Below are 24,086 nucleotides of genomic sequence, written 5' to 3'. Positions count from 1 at the left end.
TTTTCATCTTGATACAATGAGATGAAACCAGCCAGCCATGCCCCTCAGCCCGTGCTTTAAAAACAGTAATTTGCAAGCTTTAATTCCTCAACCATTAATCCCGTTTCCTGTTTTTCTTGTTAGTCTGTTTCCTCAAACCTCCATTCATCCTCCTCATCTAGAGTAGTTCAAATATATTCAGTTTTGCAACCTATTTTTGTGTGTATGAATGTGTATGATCTCTCCAAGCCCTCAGCAAGGCATCTGTAATGTTGTGTAATGACAGGATTAAGAAAGTAAAAATACCAAACTCATTGCTTTAGACTAACAATTTATTAGGCATTCATTACTGCCAAACTCAATGTGAGCCTATAAATTTGCATGCATTTTATTTTTTTTACTGATGTGACCCAATTAGAGAGAGAATTGAATTTCATTAAAACGTATATATACACTGCCTTTCATTCCAATAAAGAGCTTCTTTCCTCTGTGCCTTTCATGTCTTACCCAGGGTCTTCTTTCAAGAAAAGCTGCAGGCTGATGCATTGTGTATTTAGACTCAGATCTTTACCTTTCACTTCTGTCAATTCATCCCCCCCCCCCTTCCCATTTTCTAGCGAGCCAGATGTGTCACTTTCAAGTATGAAGGATAATCCCTCTCGCTTCCACAGACATTATTGTTAGGTTCTTTGAAGTGTGATCAGCAAGAACATGCATGGATGAGTGTGTGTTCCTGCACTCACTCCAAAGCTTTGCAACTTCCACAATGCCCACCTTCTCCCTTATCTTCAATATGAGAGCATACAATGCGTATTGGGTCTTCTGCATTGTTCACAAATCTCCAGGGCATAGTCTCCTTTTTTTCCTTTTCCTTTCTTTTTTTTAAAGGCCTTTTTGTGTGACATTTACCTTGTGAAAGAGAAAGAATCATCTGGGGACTGCACTTCCAGATAGCTATAATTCTGTCCTAAGGGGGCATTTTAGCTAGTCCTGGTTACTGCCAGTCCATTTTGGATGTGTGTGTGTAATGTACAACCAATCAGTAGGGCTGGGCACTTGTGCCAAGGTAGGTGAGCTGGCATTACTGATGCCTGCAGACTGCCAGGATTGAGCCCACGGATAGCGTCAGATTGTTCTGGATCACATTAGGCATGACTGAAGGGCAATCTGTCCAGAAGCCCATCAGAATTCTGGCCCACAGTGTATTGGCTCCTAAATTTGAGCCTAAGGGATATTTGGCAGGGATTTAACCAGCTTCATTCATTGGCCAAGGAAGGGAAATATATTGGAACAGCCAGACCAGCAAAGAAACCTCTTTGACAATAGGCCGAACCAGGTCATTAGGTAAAGCCTAGCTTCTGGGGCAAGCCTGCTTCCTTGTCTAAATAACAAGGCAACATGGTTTCTTGTTCATTGCCTGTGCCTCACTTCCCCAAACATGGCCCTGTTGATGGCAGAAGCCAGGTCTCACAACACTTCACCCTTTTCATTGAGTTTGTTCATTGTTGCAGTCTGGCATTTCATCTCCACACCTAGTGAGTCTTGGTGTCTGAGAATTATTAATTTGGAACTTGTATGACATAAGCATGACCTAAAGTGATCATAATGGGATGGAACACAAATGGAAGGACATCCTATCTGTAGAATACTGAAAGAGGGACCATTTAGAAAAAGGTTGTGTAAGAAAAACATTCAGTTAAGCGAGCATGTGGCGTTTGCCTGTTCATTTGAAAATGTCTGTATGGGGGAGAGAAAGGGTTAATATGTAGACCAATAGGAAAGCCGGAGGCGGAGCCTACCTGTTTATAAAAGGGCTTAGCCTGAGGTTTGGAGGTGGGTAGTTGGTTGGTTTTAGTGGGTTGATTGGTTGGGAAAGGCAGTTGGAAAAGCAGTTGACAGACAGTTGGAATTAGAGAGACAGTTAGTGCAGTTGGTTCTTGTGTGAGGAGAGGTAGAAGAGTTAGAGACAGGATAAAATAAGACTAAGAAGGTAAAGAGTAACAACGTTTTGAATGCAGTTAAAGTTTAATAGCAATAAACTACACTCTTCTTTGTTAAACTAAGAACCTGAGTGAGACTAAGTGATTTACTGGGGAGGACCTGGTTGGTGGCAGCGGATTAGTGGTGTACGGGTCAATAGTCCATGAGATGATCGGGGGCTCTGTACAAATGCCACAGAAACCAAATGCCTCTTCTTGTTTTTTGCCTCAGACTTGCCTCGTGTTGTTGTATTTAGTTTCTCTCATTATCTTATTTTGTTACAGTTTTCTTTACTATAAGGGGGAAGTGGGGCAGATTAATGCAGAAAAATTCAATCTCATATTTTATGTACCAAAATGAGTCAAATAATATATATTTTTTGCTTTATGCACGGCATAACTAATCAATATTATAATAGCAATCAAAAAAACCATTGAAGTTAGAAGATAATGAGACTATCATGACTTGAGTAAAAAATGGATTTTGTATCATTCTGCCCCACCTAGGGGCACTTTGATACAGTGGATGGGGCACTTTGATACAAAGTGTAAATTGTATGAGAATGGTAATTATTTACAAAAATTTAGTTACAAAAAACAATTTTTATTGTGAGAGATCATAATCAGCTTTACAATTTGTTACTTAAAATCTAAATTACGTATCAAAACTAAGTGTTTCACACATATCATAGACTTTATGGCAGGTTTTTTTAACAAAACATCAAAACTTATATTAATCTTTCCTCAAACACCTATCCATTAAAAAAAAAAACTTTGGGAAAACTTTAAAAAGTATAAGAACTCACATTAGGTAGTCAAAAAATAGTAATTTAAACAAAATGCTTATAAAAAATAAGATAATTAATGTTTAGCTTCTATTGCACATTATATCCACTGAAGTCAAAATAAATAGTATAAAGAGATGATGTTCGAGATGTGCCCTTTGAGAAACTTGGTTTTGGCAACTGCAAAACAACATCCTTGAAATCAACGCTTGCCTTATCTTCTACAATGGGGAAGACAAACATACAAGATCCTGTTTTTTTCCTGAGATATGACACTTGATAATCGGTCATATTATATTTAGAAATGACTTTGGCCATGTAGTAAACAACAGTTTTGGTTTTTTTCAAATTTCATGAGTAGGAAATCAGTTTAGAGATGCAAACTTGTATATTGGGGCACTATTGTACACTAGCGGGTCACTTTGATACACTAAGACACAGGGCACATTGATATGTATAAAAGTGCCCCAACGGACATTTTCAGAAAACTAACAATTATTAATAAAACCACTGAACTTATTTTAAAATCACATGTAATCCTAACTAAATGACGTAAAATAGCATTGGAACACTTTTACATTTCGCGTAATTTTTTAGTTGGCCAAGCTAAAAACACACCTACTATTGTCAAACGCCAACGGCAAACTGGTGGTTGGCGCGGTTGCAGCTGTCATACTCACACATTTATAGACACATTTTAGTGATGTCACAACACAAATAACGTTTCTCAATATTGAAATATTCTTGGTGTATCAATGTGCCCCGCCTCCCCCTAAAGCTTAGTTTACATTTACGTGAGCCACTTATTCTTCTCAAAGAGAAAGTAACTCTGCTGAAGTCTAAGTGCTGTCTTATGTAGGAGGGTCTTGGGGGTGACGGCAGAAAGGGAGCTAATGGCTTGCTTAGTAGTGCACTCGGCTTTTCACTTCCTCACACTTATATTTGAATAGCTCTTGGTTTTTGAGGTCAACAAGAGACTGCTCTGCAAATTTCAATCTGCATATTTTTATTTTTATTTTGTGGGGGGTGGGGTGGATGGGATACAGAGAGTTCATTAACTTGTTTCTTCCAAATATTTTCTTTATGGTGCCTTCTCTATGAAATTTATGGGAGTCACTTAAGTGTCAGATAAGCTAAGTGGTGCATTTCATTAATGGGATTTAATAGAGAAGACCTTAAGATGGTTTGCTGTACTTGTTTACAATACATATAATTCATAAGAAGGACATCACTCAAGCGAGAATTGCTGTGTGATTGTAGCAAGGTTATAAATGGGATTTTATTCTCTCTTTTTCGAGTTAATGGTAGCCTGACTGGGAAAACTACACATAAAAGAGATTTAATGAGTCTTTAGAAAAGTGTTAAAAAATACAATACACAACTCATAAATTACAGTTATAATCTTGAATCCAATCATGTTGGCTAGAATATTATTTGCTCCAGCAGCCATTTTTGTTAGGCTATGAACAGGCTGTTCCTATGTTGCAGCTACTCATAAGGTTCTGCTGTAGACCCCTTGACTTTTGCTTTATAAAATAAGCAACTGCACTGGATTGAATACACCTGACTGGAATCATAAGAGCGCAAGCTCAAGTTCACGCTAAATTAATTCGTGTACTAAAGAAGGCCTCAGTTTTGGTTTGCATTAAAGAATCTCGAGAATGATCCTTAAGCTGCATGCACGCACAATCTGCTTTAAAGCAAACTTATTCCATTGAGTCTAACCACTGTTGAGCCTTTCCAGGCATTTCATCAGCAGTGGATTAATAATGTAAAGTATTCTATGAGATGAGTTATTTGTTTTTGCTAGGAGATTAAAAGGAATCACTCGGAAAACCATGCGGGTTTATTACAATAATAACTTTCATAAAGCGATAACAAATACGAGTGCCATATTATCATCCAGATCAGTCATTAATAGTCACAATTGCTACTTAAGGTTCCTAAATCAGTTACACAGACCAGCTCAGAAGATCATTTCATTTAATAATACTAATAAACGAAATGAGTTGCTGATTACATTGATCGTAAGCAGGAAGAAAAGACGCTATAATTAAAGAAGATACACGGGCAGAAATAAGCCAGTGCTCATCAAGCTTCTTTAACAACAAAAAAACCCCGGCTGCTTTTAATCAGCTTTAGGAACAAACTCTTCCCTCCTGAGCCACAGGTGTCAAAATATGCATGGATTAGGCTTTTGCAAACCTCCACAGTTCTGGAGGATTGCTGAATTTTTAATGTACATGGTCAGCTGCCTTAAAAGCATGGGCCTAAAGGGAGAAGGGGGAGTTTTAAAATAAATAAATTAATAATGTTGCATAACATAACAGCTTAAGGTAGGGTTACCAGATGTCCCCGTTTCCTGGGGACAGTAATTCCATACTTGGAATGTCCCTGGATTTCATCTAACGTCCCCAGGAAATGTGGCAGCAGCAGCGGCAGTCTCAGCAGCCTGGAGCCAGCCTGGTAGCGTAGTTGGCTCTGGCTGGCTTCTGGAGCTGCCCGCCTCCGTGGTGTCCAACATTTTGCCTCGCTGGAAGTCCCCATATGATGTGTTGCGCACAAGGCACATCATATGGGGACTCGTGTAGGGGCTGAAGATGCGGTGCTGGGCACTGCCACTGGGCAAGAGCTGCTCAGGGTCATTGAGCTCGGTGTGCCGCTGCAACTTTGCGCTCAGCTCACCGTCAGCGCCGTTGCCCCAGGCTGTTGGATCGACTTGCAAGCGGTGGCTCAGCTTGTTGGCCAGCTCGTCGTTGGCCATCACGGATGAGAGGCGAGCAGGAGACAAGCTGATCCGGCCCAAGTGAGCCTCCTCCTGCTCGCTCGCTGCCGGCTCTGCCCCGGACCCACTGACTGGGTGCGCCATGCAGCAGATGGGCAACCACCGGACGATGCCTGTGCAGGAGACGCCCAGACAGGCGGGCAGGGCAGCAGCAGGAGGAGGAGGTTTCTGCTAATGCTTACTCCTGAGTAAGCCTGTAGGGGATCGCAGTGCAAGGAGGGAGAGGGAGGGAGGGGGAAGCACAGCTAGCTCTCCAAGAAAGGCCGGGACCCAGAGGAAGGCCACGCAACAGAGGAGACCACAGAGGAGAAGATATTACTTCTTTCTTTTTTAAAATAACTTTCCCCCTCAAATATTGATTGATTGATTGATTGATTGATAGTGCCCTGGATTCATTGAAAAGATCTGGTAACCTTAAGGTAAGCTGTAGTGATGCCAGCATCAGGAGAGCAGCTCCACGCTCCGCCCCACCACACCAGCAGTTGCTGGGTATGACTCAAATGCACCACATATTTTCTCAAGTTGTGAGATTCACATTTTTGCACTTTCAAATGGAAGTTGCGCTTGGAGCCTCTTTTATAAATGTGTTGACGTTCATTTCATGGGTGAATTTAACTGGAAAGATTACACTGCCTTTGATTTCCGAAGTTGCTATGTATTTTTGATCAGTGGAAAAGACCTTAGTGTTAACTTGAAAGAGCCTGACTTTCCCCATCATGTACTTTCTATCAATCCGGCCTATTATTGCAGCAGTGAATTTACATGAAGAACAGGATTTTGAGTTGTCACTCAGACAGGAAGCCTTAGGACTATCAGGCCACGGACCCTGAAGTTGTTTTTAGATAATCATACTGTTAGCAGAGAGAACTGACCACACACTGTCTAAAGCTTTCAGCGCCATCCTGTGTATGTTGTTACCTTTCCAGAAGCAAGGCCCACTGGGTTCAATGCTATTTACTCCCTAAAAGTGCTTAGAATTGCTGCTTTGGAGTTGAGCTGCATTTGATCTTTTCTGCCTTATGAAATTAACAATCTTATGGGGGGCGGGGCGGGGAGATCTATACCTGTGGCCTTACCCCACATTCTCAGTGGCCCTACTCCTACTGCCCACATGTTGAGGGCATGCCTACAGAGAGGAACCCTCTCTTTAGGAATTACATCGGCCAGTATTCAACTAGATCATTGCTCAATGGTAAGGGTTACTGCAGGGATGTGGGTGGCGCTGTGGTCTAAACAACTGAGCCTAGGGCTTGCTGATCAAAAGGTCGGCGGTTCTAATCCTCACAATGGGGTGAGCTCCTGTTGCTCGGTCCCAGCTCCTGACAACTTAGCAGTTCGAAAGCACGCCAAAAAGTGCAAGTAGATAAATAGGTACCTCTCCAGTGGGGAGGACGGCATTTCTGTGTGCTGCTCTGGTGTCGGTGTCCCATTGCACCAGAAGTGGCTTAGTCATTATGGCCACATGACCCAGAAAAACTGTCTGCAGAGTGGACAAACGCCGTCTCCCTTGGCCTGTAAAGTGAGATGAGCGCTGCAACCCCAGAGTCGTTCGCGACTGGACTTAACTGTCAGAGGTCCCTTTACCTTTAAGGGTTACTGCTAGCACAATGGGACTTTCTCCTCTCTCCCCCATGTACACCCTGTGCCGTCACCAAATATGCTCTGGAATGTTGGGGGAACCCCCCAGAACACATTTAGGGGATGAGGGTGGCGGATGTTCCATTGCACGAAGAGAAACCCCTGCTCGGATGGAATGTTTGCCTTAGTGCGAGATCAAATGCAACCCAACACTGTGCATCGCAGTGCATCACAGGTGTGAATGGGAACTAAGAGGAGTGTGGCCAAAGGCACTGTGGTACTATGGGAGCTAGAGTTCTTCCAAACTGCAGGTGAACACAGAATCTATGTAAGAAACTCTCTCATCTGCATCCCAGATTGCACCCTGTTTTAGTAAAGGTAAAGGGACCCCTGACCATTAGGTCCAGTCACAGACGACTCTACGTGTTCCCGAAGAGTAAATGGGAGCCACTGGAAACCGACACAGCCCTTATCTTTATATAACCTTGCTAACACTTTTGTTTGGGGGTCATGCAAAAGAATGTGATGGGAACTGTCGTGTATGTGTGTGAGAGAGACTGCTGCTATATTGTATTATCATGATATATCCAGTTTGTTTTTTTTAAGAGGTACATGCCGATATGCAGTACCACCTCTTCTCCCACCACCACCATCCCAGGCAGGCAAAGGTGTGAGGGGAGTGTGAGTGAGCAGGTGGGTGGGTGGGTGGGCAAGCAAGCGGTGGAGGCGGTGGGATGGGAGGGTGCGAGCAGGCAAACAGCAGCGGGATGGTGAGGTGTGGTATATACCAGTACTATTTTTCATAGAAATAAAACATTGGATATATCATATCTAATGTATTATGATATATTATTGTTGTAATTTGGTTTTGGCTCCAACTGCATAGCGTATAACTACTTCTATCTGTTAGAGCATTTCGTAGATATGGAACTCAAAAACTCCCTGGAAAAAACCAACATATTTCTGTTTTGCTAGGTGAAAAAACCACAGAGTCTAATGGTTATTCTCACTCTCTTGTGATTTTTATTTGTTTGCTCCTCTGCATGTTTAAAGAAACTCTATAATAGCAATAACCTTGGCACAGTACTTTTCCAAGGGAATTGGCTTAATGATTGCTCAATTTTGCCTTAAGCCATCATGTTTCCGCTTGGCCATTAATCCTCAGCTGGTGCCAAAGGCCTTTGATTGTTGCGGTGTTTAATTCATGGAGGTTATCCAGGCTGCTTCCTGTGAAGATCTGCTAATGCAAACTTAGCAATAGGGGTTTGCTTAATTTCATTCTTTCCAGGAACTCTGTGATTTCTCATATGCAAGTCCAGGCAGAGGAAATGCAAGGGATAGATAAATAAATAAATATTGGTATTGGATGCTCCCCTCTTGCCATGAAGACCATTTCTTTGGGATCCATCTTCACCTGCATTACCTCCTTTTTTATGACTGACGTGTCTCATGCTTCTGTGAAAACTCTGGACTCTCTTCTAGATAGCCTGAGCAAATCTGGTTTTTCTTCCTCATCAGACTAGAACTTGGGAACACCCAATGAGGCTGAATATTGAAAGATTCAAGATAGATAAAAGAAACTTATTCTTCCCATATAGCATAGTTATACTATGGGGAACTCGCTGCCACAGGAGGGAGCAATGGCCACCAATTTGGATGGCTTTACTTGAAACTGGGTGGTAGCTATTCAGCACCTTAGAGTCCCTTATAGGGTCTTAAGAAGGTGCTGTATCACTGCCTTTTCCAAGCTACCAATAGGCATTTCTTCCTCCTGTAATGAGATATTGACCACCCTCTGGAGCCACCTGGTCAATCCCTCTCAACTAGACCTTGCAAGCAATGATGGGGAAGGGTCAAGAAGGCATGTGATTGGCATAACACCTGCAAATGTCCTGTCCACACCCTCAGGCTACAATGTCTAAAACTGATCCCAAAATCTAGACACCTCCATGGGAATGGCACCAACTGTGGCATTGAGTCTACACACATAAAGATACTCGGCTTCTGTGATTTTAATGAAGAGTGAGTTATATACAGTGGTGCCCTGCAAGACGAATGCCCCGCAAGACGAAAAACTCGCTAAACGAAAGGGTTTTGCGGTTTTTGAGCTGCTTCGCAAGACAAATTTCCCTATGGGTTTGCTTCGCAAGACGAAAACGTCTTGCGTTTTTTGCAAGTTTGTTTCCTTTTTCTTAACACCGTTAATACAGTTGCGACTTGACTTCGAGGAGCAACTCATAGAACGTGGTGTGGTAGCCTTTTTTGAGGCTTTTGGTGATTTTTGAAGCTTTTCCAAAACTTTTCCGACACCGTGCTTCGCAAGATGAAAAATTCGCTAGATGAAAAAACTCATGGAACGAATTAATTTTGTCTTGCGAGGCACCACTGTATGACCTAAACAAATAAGTACTAGGCTCTCACTTGTCATATCTGGTCAGGAATGTGGGAAACTGCCTTGTACTGATTCTGATTAGTGGTCCATTTAGCTCAGTATTATCTACACCAGGGCTTCCCAAACTTGGGTCTCCAGATGTTTTTGGACTACAATTCCCATCATCACTGACCACTGGTCCTGCTAGCTAGGGATGATGGGAGTTGTAGTCCAAAACCAACTGGAGACCCAAGTTTGGGAAACCCAGGTCTACACTGTCAGTCAGTGGCTCTTCAAGGTTTCAGATGGGATCTTTCCCAGCTCTGCCTAGACATGGAACCAGGAACTTTCTGCATGCAAAGTAAGTGTTCTGCTACTGAGCCACAGCCCTACTCTGAAATAAAAATATGTTTTAGGCAGCAGGAGGATAATCAACAGGGTGTCGGTTGCTGAACAGTAGGCATAAGGAGGTTCAGATGATATTTGTTTAAGGGCATGTCCCGATTCTGGCTGATTGAAAGTTGAACTGCCGCCATTACTTCCCAAACCTAAGCATGTCTCCTAAAGTATTCAGACTCTTCTTTTCTCTACACTTACAGTGTAGATCTTACTTTGTCCCCAAATGGCCTTTCCAGCGCCAAGGCCAATATGATGACAAACTGAATGTGTGAGCTTAAAATCCTGCTATCTGGCTATGCACTCCTAACTGAATGACAGAACCAGCCTTTGCTCTTATTCCACTTTGAGGAGAAGGCATACCCTTGGCTTTACAAAACTTTCTCCTACTAACTTCATTCTCTCCTTTACTGGAGTCCTGCGCTCTCTGGCAATCAATCATGAAATGCTTAGACAGTTACTTCCATGTCCCCTTAGGGAAGAGAGCTGCAGTGACAAGGTGATGAAGCAACAATTCTTGGCATTGCACGTTCTGTGTGGAAACACAGAGGGCATGAATGGGACTGAGAACAGTCAATCTGATTTGTCTCAGTGTTCCAAAATGAAAGCCACACTCATATCAGGCAGATGCTAAGAGTCAAATAAGAAAAAAACCTGGCAGCGGCCAGTTACTTTAGACTGTACTGCGGATATCTTTGCAAGCATTGAGCACATAGATAATATTTTTGTTCTAATGAGAGCTGAAATCCACAAATAGTGTTTCGAAAATGTGTGTGTCTAAAAGCTGGCTTGTCAGGAACATAGGCTCGACGGGGATTACTAAGAACAGTGAACATATTTAGTCCCAATAACAGCGCTGTACCCAAGTGCAACTGCACTATTTCTCTTATAACAAATTGGTTTGTTGGTGTCCCTGTGACACTATTATCACCGCTTACCCTATGGGCAAGTGCAAAGTGCTTAGGGCAAAGAAAACCAGCAACTGCCCAGCCTTCAGTGATAAGCCTTCACCAATCCCTTCCTTTGCCTATAAGCTGCCCATCAAAATGGCAGGAACGTGAGACTGATAGTTGTATCACTTCACTTTGCACTCTGAGTAGAAGGGTGGCTTACAGAAAGAATAAAATAATGACAATGTAAATACAAAGCCATAAATAAGCTAAAATGCTACAGAAAGATAAAAACAGCATAGGCAAAGCCTCTGACTTGCTTACGTGGGAAGCAGGAAGGTGAAGTTGATGGACCTGGTGTGAGGGTGTGTGTTCATTTCCAAAGTGAAGTGGAAATGAAACTGGATACACACCATTCATTTTCAATACTTTTCCATGAGAAGCAAAGGAAAGTAAAAAACAACAAAGGAGGACAAAAAAGGGAAATCCTTTCATTCTGTTTTTCCCATTTTCTTCTCATTGCGGGGGTCAGGGATTCCTGAAACTGGAAAGTTTAGCAAATATTCCATCCCTCAAGAGTGCCTCCAAGGCACATCCAAATAAGTAAAGATTTTTAATTATTAAAAGCATTGAAGAGCCTTAAAACAAGCCAAGAGAACCAATATTCACCAGGTAGGAATAAAATATAACATATGTGGAACAAAGTGGAACAAAGGGGATTTCATCACTCAGCTAAAAACCATTAATGAGGAAGTCATTAATAAGCTCTCTGGGGAGGATATTCTACATTCATTTCAATGGAACACCTTGATCTCTTCTATGATGTGGACCACGAAACCAAGGACCACAGCCTTGTGAATTCAGCCAATCCCAAGAAGACTCACCCCTTGTAGGATCATGAACCCAGAAAGTGACGATAGGGCTGGATATATTCTCAAATGCATACAAATAGTGCAAGGCAGTAAGTGTTAACCTGAAATATTTGGCATTCTGAAAACTGAGTGAAGATTCAGTTTCCCTGTCTTTGGGCTGTGGGTCCACACCATAATGGAACACTGATGCAGACCCCAACAGTGTGAAGATTCGGTAAATTAGTATAATTAGTCATTGGCATAAGTACTTCCATATGTTTCACAATAAAGTTGGATCTAAATAGGATAGGGACTAGAAGTGGAGCAGTATTAGATGCTACCCTCCCTCAACCAAGCAAGAGGCAAAAATGATAAATGAATGGGGCACAATCATAGCCACACAAGTTATCACAGTGGCACCAGCTGACTGTATCAGTTGTAGTCACACCAGTGACATATTTCCTTCTCTGTCGGAAGTGTTAGGATATTTCCGTTCCACCTTAAAAGGGAGCAGGATGTTTGTGTCACAGCCTGCGTATTTCCTGTTGTCACAGGAAGTTTATGTTTTCTATTGCTTTCGTTTTCTCTGTGTCTGGAGACACTGACACAGGCAGTCATGTCTTTCTTTGTTCTGATCAACGCTGAATAAAACTTGTAAATAATGCTCTCCTGAGTGCGACTTTTGGTGTGCATTATCTGCTGATAGAGTGTGCATGAGCTCTAGAATGTGGCAAGATATTTTCTAGAAACTCATGTCGCTAATTGCTGATACTGCGTGCCTACGGGAGATTGATGGATCGTCCGGCAGACGGCTTGGGGCCATGATGGACTTTGTCTCCCTGGCAGTATCCCAACAGGAAGCACTATGCCTCTGAATGCCAGTGGCTGGGAATCACTAGTGCTGTTGCACTCTGTTTGAGGCTTCTTATATGTATCTGGTCTTGATCCAGTAGAGCCCCCCTTATGTTCCTAAGATTCCTTGAGAAATAGTTGGTATGTGTTGATCAATTAACCTTCCTTCTGCCCTACAATTTTCCCACTAGAAAAAACAAAACAAGTTACCGATCAGACTGATGCCATTGGAAGTTTGTAGCAGTAGTGTGTGTGTGGTGTTATTAATTATTAGCTTTTTTATAACACAGCAAGCTCACATTGCTCTTTTTCCTTCTTGTTGTAATGATTTGATGGCTCCTTTGAAGCTTCGTGGATAATTTATTATTATTCCCAGGTATGTTTAATTGCACGCCTGCCCCATCACAACCTATTTGTAAGACAATTTTGCTCTGGTTTGTTTGCCTCGAGGCTTTCTTGTGATTTCAGATTGGTGTTTTTTTTAAATGAACATGAATTGTTCCGACTGGGGTTGGTTTTAGGGCATGCACTCAGCTGGCTAGGAATTGTAGTCCATGGAAAAATAAAAGTGCTGAAAGTGCCATGGGTCTGCTTTCTTGATTTCACCTCTGCTTTCGAAAGAGGAAGTGAAGGACTAGTTCTAGTTCTAGTTGAGAAAATTGACGGCACTGCTGTGGCTTTTCTGTTCTCTGTAATGCAGGCATCCAGAGTATTTGGATAGGAATTTCTTGCCGACATGGCAAGAAACATGCTTTTGGCAAGCCTAAAAAAATTCTGGATCTCTTCATATGACTCATTTTCACATACAAAAATGTTGTGAGACTGGAAAACAAGTAATCTGAATTCAGTGTAAGATAGTGCAAATAACTTATTCCTTGGGGCCAAAAGCATTCCTAGCTGTAACATCTAGTGCTAGTTACTGCATAACTCTTCCAGATGTACAGTGGTACCTCAGGTTACATACACTTCAGGTTACATACGCTTCAGGTTACAGACTTCGCTAACCCAGAAATATTACCTCGGGTTAAGAACTTTGCTTCAGGATGAGAACAGAAATCGCGCTCTGGCGGTGTGGCAGCAGCAGCAGGAGGAGGCCCAATTAGCAAAAGTGGTGCTTCAGGTTAAGAACAGTTTCAGGTTAAGAATGGACCTCCGGAACGAATTAAGTACTTAACCCGGAGTACCACTGTATAATATTTGTGGGGATTATCCCTATCAGCCCCTTCATTGTATATACAGTGGTACCTTGGGTTAAGTACTTAATTCGTTCTGGAGGTCTGTTCTTAACCTGAAACTGTTCTTAACCTGAAGCACCACTTTAGCTAATGGGGCCTCCTGCTGCCGCCGCGCCGCCGCTGCACGATTTCTGTTCTCATCCTGAAGCAAAGTTCTTAACCCGAGGTAATATTTCTGGGTTAGCAGAGTCTGTAACCTGAAGCGTATGTAACCCGAGGTACCACTGTATAGCATTCCATTCCATTGTGTGGAGGTTTTCCTTGTCAATCACATAGTTGCAATAGCATATCTGCTACTCAGTGTTGCTTTTGGAAACTGGGACGATAGAGTGAGGGGCGAGGCAGCGAGGTCAGTGTGGTGCAAACACACTGGCAGAGCCAATCTGGTGCTCTTGCTGGTGTGGTTGCACCACTCTGAATTCACCATTCCTCTTCCCCATCCCAGTATTCAGGAATAGTGTCACCCTGCTGCCTGCTACTGCTGCCATTGGTGTAGAGAGTCTCATTCTCATAGGAAGCAGCCATGAGATAGTCAATGGAAAATGTTACAGCAGGGAGCAAGGAAATACAGGTTCCCTGTAATATAATGCATTTTTTGATGTCATGTCCACTTATATATGCATTTATAGACACACTTTACACCAATGTGTGCATTTTTTAATGCATTATTTGTTTGGAAAAGTATGGATTTTGAACGAATGTTGTCTTTCAGTTTGCATCTTGTTCTGGCAAATGGTTTGCTCTTTAATGTGAGTGAAATATAATTTATTTCCCCCTCCCCTCCCTATTCCCAAATGATAGCAGTTTATCACATTATTAACTTGGTTCCGTGGATTTCAAAAAAGCTCCACAATACCTATTGCTCTGCCTCTACATCAGAATAAGACATTAAGAGATTCTGTTTCCATTATGATAAAAACAAGAACCTCCCTGCTACATAGAGAGAGAAATGTCCATGTGTAAAAACTGTAGGGCAGGGAATCTCTGGCTCTGCCTAGGAATTGTTGCAGTCAGAGATGTGATGGTGGCATTATGATTTCTGCTGCATCCTGAAAGAGGTCTCATGAGTTTGGGAAGTATATGTGCCTGTGCATTCCTGTTTCCCTTTCTTATCTACACTGTTACTGTGCATTGCTCTTTAGTACTTCTCTTCTTCTGCGCAGGATCTGAAAGACAACAGCCTGCCAGACCACATATTTTGTCTGTTGTGTTCCATATTCAACAAAAATGTAGCTCAGTTTCTCTTCATTCCCATTTACCAGCAGAGGGTGCTATAAGTATATGTTTAAATGATACATGAATTTTGGATTAAAACATACGCTGAGTTGAAGTGGTGTGTGTGCATGCTTGTTTTCATGCACCAGTTTGCCCGTCATGAAGAAACACACTTTTAAGGTTTTTGTACTCCTTTGCTAATATGCTTGGTAAGGCAGTGGGTGTCCAGGAAAAGAGTTGGTGGGCTGGCACATTGTCTATGAGTTGCAGAGGTGGGTGAGGCTGTACATTTGGATTGAACTACAACTGAGTATGTATCCCATTGGAAGTAATGCGGCATGGATGGGCAAAAGCAAGTGCATCTAAATGTTGATATTGCCTGTCTACACAATGTTCATACCTGCGAGTACCAGTGTGGTGTAGTGGTTAAGAGCGATAGACTCATAATCTGGTGAACCGGGTTCGGGTCTCAGCTCCTCCACATGCAGCTGCTGGGTGACCTTGGGCTAGTCACACTTTGAAGTCTCTCAGCCCCACTCACCTCACAGAGTGTTTGTTGTGGGGGAGGAAGGGAAAGGAGAATGTGAGCCGCTTTGAGACTCCTTTGGGTAGTGATAAAGCGGGATATGAGATCCAAACTCCTCCTCCTCCTCCTCCTCCTCCTCTTCTTCTTCTTCTTCTTCTTCTTCTTCTTCTTCTTCTTCTTCTTCTTCTTCTTCTTCTTCTTCTGTCCACCACTGGTGCTGCTACACAGAAACAGATGGGCATGTAACTCTTGCTGGCATGCAATGAAACTGCCAGTGCAGTGACACACAGCAAGAGGAAGAATATCAACCTGGTTTCCTTGGCAATAGGGTTGTGCTGTCCATCCTCTCCCATTCAGAATAAGGGCAATGCTCAGACTTGAGTTGTAGAATTGAACTGAAACTTCTTCAAGGAAATGCCAGATATTTTTCTGTGTTTCACACCACTAGAAAAATAAAGTCACTCTGCAGAATTTTTACTGAATAGTCTCATATATATGTAGCTCATTTTTCCTTCAAAATGTTTCATGTGCAAAATGGCGGCCAGACGGCCAGTACAGTTACTGCTGCCATTTGCAATGGGCACAAAAAAAGGGCACAGGGAAAGAAAATAAGCTGGGCTACTTCTACTACTAATGGCGAGCGCTGCCCCTGAGAAATTGCTGTTTTTCCCTCAGGGGAAAATTTGGAGAAATCCCCCACCCCCATTTCTTGTTGGGGGGATTTCAGAAGGCCATTTCCTCACAGTTCTGTTCCTTAGTTCTCAGTCCAAGACAAAGGAAAAAAATGATGGGGTCATAATGTTTACTTCCACAAGTCTTCAGTGTTACTATTCTGAGCTAAGGCATTATGAAAGTGAGAATTTAAGGATTCCCCTCCCAGAGCTACAATTCCCAAAGTGGTTTAACAAACAATTCGTCTCTCCTTCTGAAAATTGTCATTTTGCAGAGGGAACAGGGTTCTCCACACCTATAGGTCACAAAATCCTTTGGGGGAAACCCTGACTGTTTAGTGTGAATGTGGCCACAGAGTCTTTTAAGACAGGAAATAATTTAAGACAGATATTTTGAATTCTCCTGTTGTCACACTCATCAGTGGGAAGAACATGTAATCTCCAGATATGCAAGTGATATGTTTCATTTGTTGTTGTTTAGTCGTTTAGTCGTGTCCGACTCTTTATGACGCCATGGACCAGAGCACGCCAGACACTCCTGTCTTCCACTGCCTCCCGCAGTTTGGTCAAACTCATGTTAGTAGCTTTGAGAACACTGTCCAACCATCTTGTCCGCTATCATCTCCTTCTACTTGTGCCCTCAATCTTTCCCAACACCAGGGGCTTTTCCAGGGAGTCTTCTCTTCTCATGAGGTGGCCAAAGTATTGGAGCCTCAGCTTCAACAAAGGCCAATGCAACAAGATTTTCTGTGTGAACTGCAAGCCTCTGTATGAAACTCTTCTCTGCACATAAAAAAGAAAAGCATGTCAAGAAGTTTTGTAGCCTAACCTTCTACCTGATGTGCAGGGGTGTGCTCCCTCACCTGTAGCCTGAAGTGAGCAATGCAGCTTAGGAACTGGTCTACCTCCTCAGCCACTGTATGTATGTACTAGGCTGACACAGTAGGCAATACTTTTTTTTTTTGGAGGTAAGGTTAAAAGTTAAAGGACCCCTGGATGGTTAAGTCCAGTCAAAGGCGACTATGGGGTTGCAGTGCTCATCTCGCTTTCAGCTGAGGGAGCCAGCGTTTGTCCACAGACAGCTTTCCGGGTCATGTGGCCAGCATGACTAAACTGCTACTGGCGCAACGGAAATGATGGGATACCTTGGTGTCAAACTGACTCCGATTTCTTCTTCTGTCCCAAGTTCTCTCTGTGTGAAGGAGTCCAGTGCAGACAAATACTAGTTTCATTCAGAGGCTTTCTCCAGTTCTCAGTGCAAGAACTGTGGCAAGACCATAAGCTATCTTTCAGTATCTGAAATGACTGTTTTCTGACAAAACATCTAATCTAATACAAGCATGGCATGGCATCTGCGCATGAGGAGGAGGAAGCAGGCAGGCAGGCTGTGCGTGAGTGTTTGTGTGTGTGTGTGGCTGATTCTTGGCAAGTTCCCTCAGCTTAGGGAGGAAAACAGTTTAGGTTTTTATCAGGAACAGCAAGGGCCAAAGCAAACTGTCTAAGCTGCATAGATATTTAATCTTTATTAACCCTCCCTCCCCCCAATCCTACAAATCAAGAACATGCAGAAAAGAGACAGCTTACTTTGAGGGAAGCTTTCAAAACATTTTTCTACAGGACCTGGTGATCTGTATCCTTTGAAGGTTTCTCAGAATTGGCCACTTAACATGTGCAATGACATGTCTACTTGTTTAATCCACTTCTTGTGTCGCATTTGTGCTACACTCACCCAGGAATCGTTGTAGCTATTTAACAATTCCTTAAAAAATTATTCAGGGTTGAAGACAGGCTAAAGTTTACTGCTGGGTTATGAGTGGAGACAAACATTTCACATGAGCACTGCAAACTTGCTATCTCTGTCAAAAGCTGGTGGGACGAAGCATTCCCTCTCAATTCTTTATTGGGCCACTCCCCAGTTCCAGACAATCGCTTCGGTACCTGGCTGAGCCTCCCAACTCAGTTCTTGTGTAATAAGAGGCCATGAAACACGGCAGCAACAATTGCCATTGTAATCTGTTCTCTAGCTGCTTAAAAACAGGGCCAGGTGGCTCATTAACTGGTAACAAGCTACTTGGTGCCGCACACCTGGAAAACATTAGGTATCTGGAATTTACATATTCATGAGCTTCTAGCATGGAGGCCTTGTGGCTCTTTGCTAACATTCGCTTGTTCCTCACTCTGTTCTGTGCAGCTTTCAAGCCCCCTTTCCCTTACTCCCCCTTCCCCAAGACAGGCAAATCTGTCAATTTTGGTTTCTCTTGGTTTCTCGTTTTTCCACCCTTAAGTTCAGCTCCCCACGTTTCCAGAGCAATGGTCTGGGTGCGCTATGCGCATGAGACAACTTTGTCAGGCAGTGCAGGGCTCTGCAGGCAGTGGTGGAGGGGGGACTACAGTTCCTTGCTGTGGTCTCACAAGATGGCGACTGTCCTGTAGGATTGCATGAGAGGGAGGAGAGGCGGTGGGCTTTAGAAAGCCTTTCCCTCAGGGATTCAGAGTTATTTTCCTATGTGAACTTCCCACCCCATCCATATGGTGTAGGTGGGCCTTTGGATGACAAGGCCAGAAAGGGATTTCTCCCTCTCAACCACAATTGGAGCCTTTGCTGGCGGTTGGGGTTCTCCTTTCCCTCAGTGTATTGGGAGGTTTTTAATGTTTGAGGTTTTATTATGTTTTTATATAGTAGTATAGATGGGCAAAGGGGACGCGGGTGGCACTGTGGGTTAAACCACAGAGCCTAGGACTTGTTGATCAGAAGGTCGGCGGTTCGAATCCCCGTGACGGGGTGAGCTCCCGTTGCTCGGTCCCTTCTCCTGTCAACCTAGCAGTTCAAAAGCACGTCAAAGTGCAAGTAGATAAATAGGTACCGCTCCGGTGGGAAGGTAAACGGCGTTTCCGTGTGTTGCTCTGGTTCACCAGAAGTGGCTCAGTCATGCTGGCCACATGACCCGGAAGATGTACGCCGGCTCCCTTGGCCAATAAAGCGAGATGAGCGCCGCAACCCCAGAGTCAGTCATGACTGGACCTAATGGTCAGGGGTCCCTTTACCTTTACCTATAGATGGGCAGGGTATAAATATAACAATAACAATAATTGCTTACATTAGGTGTTAGCAAGTATTTTTGTTATGACTTTAGGGGGAAATGGCATTGGGCAGGATTAGCATCGTTAAGCAGGAGGCAGGATTTACTAAGGGCATGCCCTAAGCTTTGGTAAGGGCCTCTGTCGGGAAGAAGTCTCTCCTTCCCTTGTCACCCAGATGCTTGGCTTTCACCACAACAGGCTGGCTGACTCCATAATAGGCTTTGGGTACTTCCCAAGCCTGAGTGGAGTGCCATTCCATCAGCAACGGCTGAATGGAATGAGGAACTGATCCTGCTCTACCACCATGCTAACCCTGCTTCTGTTAGCCAGGAAATCTGGCCTGATTATCACCCAACACTGGTGTCTGTTTACGTTATTTCCACCACACACATGAGCCCCAAAATGCACCTGCCAGGGCAATCAGTTTACAGTGCTGTTGTTTTTTTCAAGGAAGTATTTATGGGGACTTCTTAGCATTTTTGTGCAAATTTCTCCCAAGATACACTTTTTTTTTTGCAAAGAAAGTTTTCCTTATATAATGCATGTTTATGTGTCATCTTTACAAATATTTGCACTTCTCCATATTTTTTCCAATCCTAAATTCATTTCTCCACATTTCTACATCAGATTAATTTTTTTAAACAGCAGCATTTTAGTGTGAATTTCTCCTAATCTACACATATTTGTATGCAATTTTGCTTTATTTACACACTTTTGCAAAACCATTTTCTCCAACAAAGGCCTTTCTGTATGTCATGTTCACAAATATATGCATTTTTATGCACACTTTACCCTAGAATATGCATATTTGGGCACATTAATTGGCTGGTGCAATTTGGAGAAGTGCAAATCACAAAGGATGGCTGTGATTCAGTTCCTGTATTGTATTTGAAAATTTGAATTAGGTTGGTTCACTTTTAAATGTTAACTGAGTTGACTCTCTCTCCCACTGCTGCTCCCCAATAGCCACAATTCAAGATAAATGCAACAAGAGATATCAGCAAACATGTCCAAACAAGACCACTTTCCTTTCCTTTCCAGGTGCAACTAGTTCAATATGTTGGATGTACGTGACTGATAGAGTAACTATTTCCTGGGAGCTGAAAAGGAGGGGCACAGCTGAGGTTATGATGAATGTTTGAGTCATATTCTCTGGGTAAAATAACCTCCATTAGGGGAAGATAAAAAATAATTAAATAAAATTAAGGTCTTTCTCGCTCGCTCTTTCTTTGAAAAGGTCAGCTCGAAGACACAGCGGAGCAAGTCACCCTTTGAACCCATTTGTGTTTCACACGGCAGATGCATTATGAAGCATGAAACATTTATTATGGTGGTCTCCCAGTCAACGCCAAAGATGATAAATGGGAGTGCAGCGGTAGCTTATGGGAAATTTTGAGTATAGATCAGCAGCCTCCTGGGGCATAAGGGTAAGAGAGCCTGCACTTTGCAGCCACCTGCTGTAAGCAGGTTCTCAACCCAGAGTAATGGGAGGGGGCAATGAATGAGCGATTAAGATGCAAGATCATAACCACAGGTCATCTACCAATGTGTGTAAGAAAGCCTTGGTGGCATCTTTGTCTAGGCAAAGGCGAGCCTTGCAGCAGATAAATGAAGGCAGGGCACATCTAGAACCTTGTGAGGTTGGTAGTGGTTGCAGAAGGGTTAAGCACCTTTTTTACTGCTACCTAGTTTACCCTTTCCCAAAAGCGACTTGGTGCATAATAAGGGCAATTAGGGTTTCTTTTATTGCATTTCTTTCAAAAAGTAAGGCAAGGACAGAAATCACCTTTAATTCCTGGTGAGCACTTGGCGCCACAAGTTCATAGGGTTTGTGTTGGTGAGGGTTAAGTGCACCCTTCTGAATGGCTGCCCAGTGAGGATGTGAAATAACAGAAACCCCCTCAGCTCACCTTAATGGTAAGTTGTCCTTGATAGGCTCACATAAGCTCACACCCGAGGAGAAACAGGATGTATAACCTCCCATCGCAGATATGGTTGGCCCACAGTCAATGCTCACTCCTTTTCTAAGATCTATTGATTTGTTAACAATTTAACCATATTTGTCTTACATCTTTATTGTCGGTGTCAGGGCCATGCGTACACATCATGGCTTGTATCCAAAGCAGCACTAAGTAACTGTCCCATCAGCAGAAGGGTGTATGTTTCCATGGTGAGACTTTCCCTCTCCTGCCCTAAACCTGTTCTGTGTTTACTCCCAACCTTCTGCAGCAGATTTGGGATGTGTTTAAAGTGTGTGTGAGGGGAAGTCCCATTGTGCAAGCATAAATCCTTATTTCTACATTTTATTTGAGCCAGTGTTCGGCCCTTAGCGGTGGAGATTGGGTTAGGAAGGCTGTTTTGTTTTTGCTGAATTCAGCTCTCCTTCTTTTTTATTTTTTTCAGCAACTCGCTAATTTGTTCCCCTTTGAAATACTCTGAAGTGTTTGTAAAGCTATTCTATTAGCCTAGGATTCTGTCTCCTCTTCTGTTCCAGCAATTTGAAACTTCAATGCTGGTGTGCGTAGGTGACAATTTTATTAAACAAAAAGAAGAAGAAAGAGTAGGGGAGGATGGAAAAGCCTAAGCACAGAGATAGATAAAAGATGCTAAGAGAGAGAGGGAAATCGGCAAACAGACAGGAAAGCTGTTATGTTTGTTGACAAGTTTATATAGAAGATCAAATGTTCTTTTGAGTATTTGGTGCTGTCATTCCTGCCCCTCCATTCTCATCACCTCTAGTAACATTTGAGGATTTACTTGACTAGATGCACAACTGACATTCCCTCGGTGAGAAGGCAGATGACAGAAAAGATATATAGTAAGGGTACACACAGGTTTCCAACATCTTTGGGTGAAATCAGTTCAGAAGTCTTTCAACTATCATTATATTGCCTTTTTAAAAATAAATAAATAAGACAAAGACAGTAGAGATGCAGTTCATAAAATACAAAAGCCCTGGTGCCCAGTGCAGTTGAAATGTCTAGTTTTCTTGCTATTGTAACTTTTGATCTCCTGGAAGACAGCAGAAATCAAGCAGACCTGGGACGGCAAAGACAAATATAGGAGCCACAGATTGTGTGTTCAGTTTGGTATATGGGATGAGCCAAATGAATATGGTTAAATTTATTTTTAGCTGCCAGGACATTTATCAGAAGAAAATGGAAATATTTAGGGGGGTTAAATAAAGATTTATATCACTGTCAATCTGGTCCAAAGCTATACAGACAACTATGTGCAACTCATGGTTGTTAAAAAAGAATATCTGATGTCAGGATGGGGCCAAAAATATGTCCCCCACTCTAGACAGACATGCCTTCCGATGTTTTCTAAAGGTTGTGTTGTTACTTATGGTTAACTAACTAGTTGGAAAAACAAAGAAGCCATGCTTGCCCCTTTGTTTTCAGAAGATACATCCAAGATGACCTTGTACCTTGAAGTCCTGAGAAAGTGTAAGGAGGAAGTTGCAAATGTTCTAAACTTCAAAGGACAGAGATCAGACAGCATGGAAATACAGGTAAGGGATCATCTGGGAATCTGGAGGTCTAAACCCCAGGCAATTCCCTCCTGGTAAATTGAGTTGCACCCAAACTTCCAACAGAACTGAGGTGTCATAATATCCTTTTTTTAAAAAAAAAAAACCCCCAACAAATTCAATAAAAAGCTTTTCAACCTTGCTATGAATCTTGACATAGCTCTCCAAGTAAATTCCTTTGCTCTCCCTTCTATAAAAATATGACACATTGTTAGAATAACAGCCTAACTCATATTTTGTGACCATTAGTTTAATTTTCAATAAACTTATACTTACTGGTCATGAATTGTGTAAATCAAGTGAATTATTCAAATAAAATTCCCACAATGCTATCTCAGCATTTTCTTCATCTGAATAATTGTTTTCCTTCATCTGAATAATTGTTTTCAATTACAAACAAGTATGTGTACGAAAGTAATTGCTATTCATAATATTTTATTCCTTATCCTTCTTTTTAATAATCCCCAGATAGCCAGAGGGTAATGCGAGTTTGACAAGAATTATTACACTTCTAATTGTTAGGTTTTTGTGTTGTAACACAGCTTCTTACAGCAGCTGAGCAGAATTAAAGACAATTTGAACAAAGGATGAACCTGTTTATCTTAAGAAAAACAAAGCCCTCCCGAGTGATAAGGAAATTAACTGAAAAAGAGAGAAAGCTAAAAGTAATTCAAATTAATATATGTATTAAAAGTTTTTAAAAGAATATAGAGTAACTTGCTTATGTGATATTAATGGGTGTGACTTCCAAATCATCAGTTGGTTGACATCTGTCTGTCTTCGGTGACCATGGAAGGGGTTACCTTTGGGGGTGAAGTCAAACAGTGCCTGCTGTGGCTGTAGAGACCAATATGGGAGATACATGTTTTGTTGCAGCTGAGGCAACTGAAGGTGTCTGTTTGTGCTGATGCAAGTATACCATGATATTTCTTCTTTCTGTACTCCTCCCATTCTGTGGTGCTGTTTTAAAACCAGCTCAGTGTCATAAAAACTAGACATAGGAGATCATTTGGCTTTTATTGACTTACTATTTTGCAGGTAGGGTTCAATTCTATACCCACAGATTTAGATTGAACAATTAAAGTGGATTTGGTGCTCCTGTACAACAACTCCACCCAACTCCCCAAAATCAGACTTCTTGCAGTAAGGAAAGTGACATGAAAGTGCACTGGAAAGTATGGGATAACAATCGCCTGACATGATGCCTTCCAACATTCACACCAACGAATCAGAGTGACTGCTCAATGAACAGCGGGTATCATATAACCTCTGTGCAAACTTTGTCAGAACAAATGCCTAGTGGTGCTTTCCCCTAGAGAAAAACAGTTGATGGCAGCAGGAGGGTTCAGGTGTTGCAGTC

The 24,086-nt window shown here is 42.4% G+C and overlaps 1 protein-coding gene across 1 annotated transcript; it reads right to left on the bottom strand.

Moving 5' to 3' along the window:
• Positions 1-214: 214 nt before the first annotated feature.
• Positions 215-7,977, bottom strand: LOC310707087 (uncharacterized protein). Its single transcript, XM_083503719.1, has 2 exons — positions 7,736-7,977; positions 215-6,622 (listed from the first exon to the last, which is right to left on the bottom strand). The coding sequence occupies exon 2, from the start codon at positions 5,610-5,612 to the stop codon at positions 5,145-5,147; it is 468 nt and encodes a 155-aa protein (XP_083359845.1). The 5' UTR covers positions 5,613-6,622; positions 7,736-7,977; the 3' UTR covers positions 215-5,144.
• Positions 7,978-24,086: the final 16,109 nt, after the last annotated feature.

Source organism: Podarcis liolepis (assembly GCF_965112155.1).
Source record: "Podarcis liolepis genome assembly, chromosome: 1".
NCBI classification, from domain to species: domain Eukaryota; kingdom Metazoa; phylum Chordata; class Lepidosauria; order Squamata; family Lacertidae; genus Podarcis; species Podarcis liolepis.
Note: the sequence above shows the minus strand (reverse complement) of the source record. Positions and strands in the feature narration are given on the sequence as shown.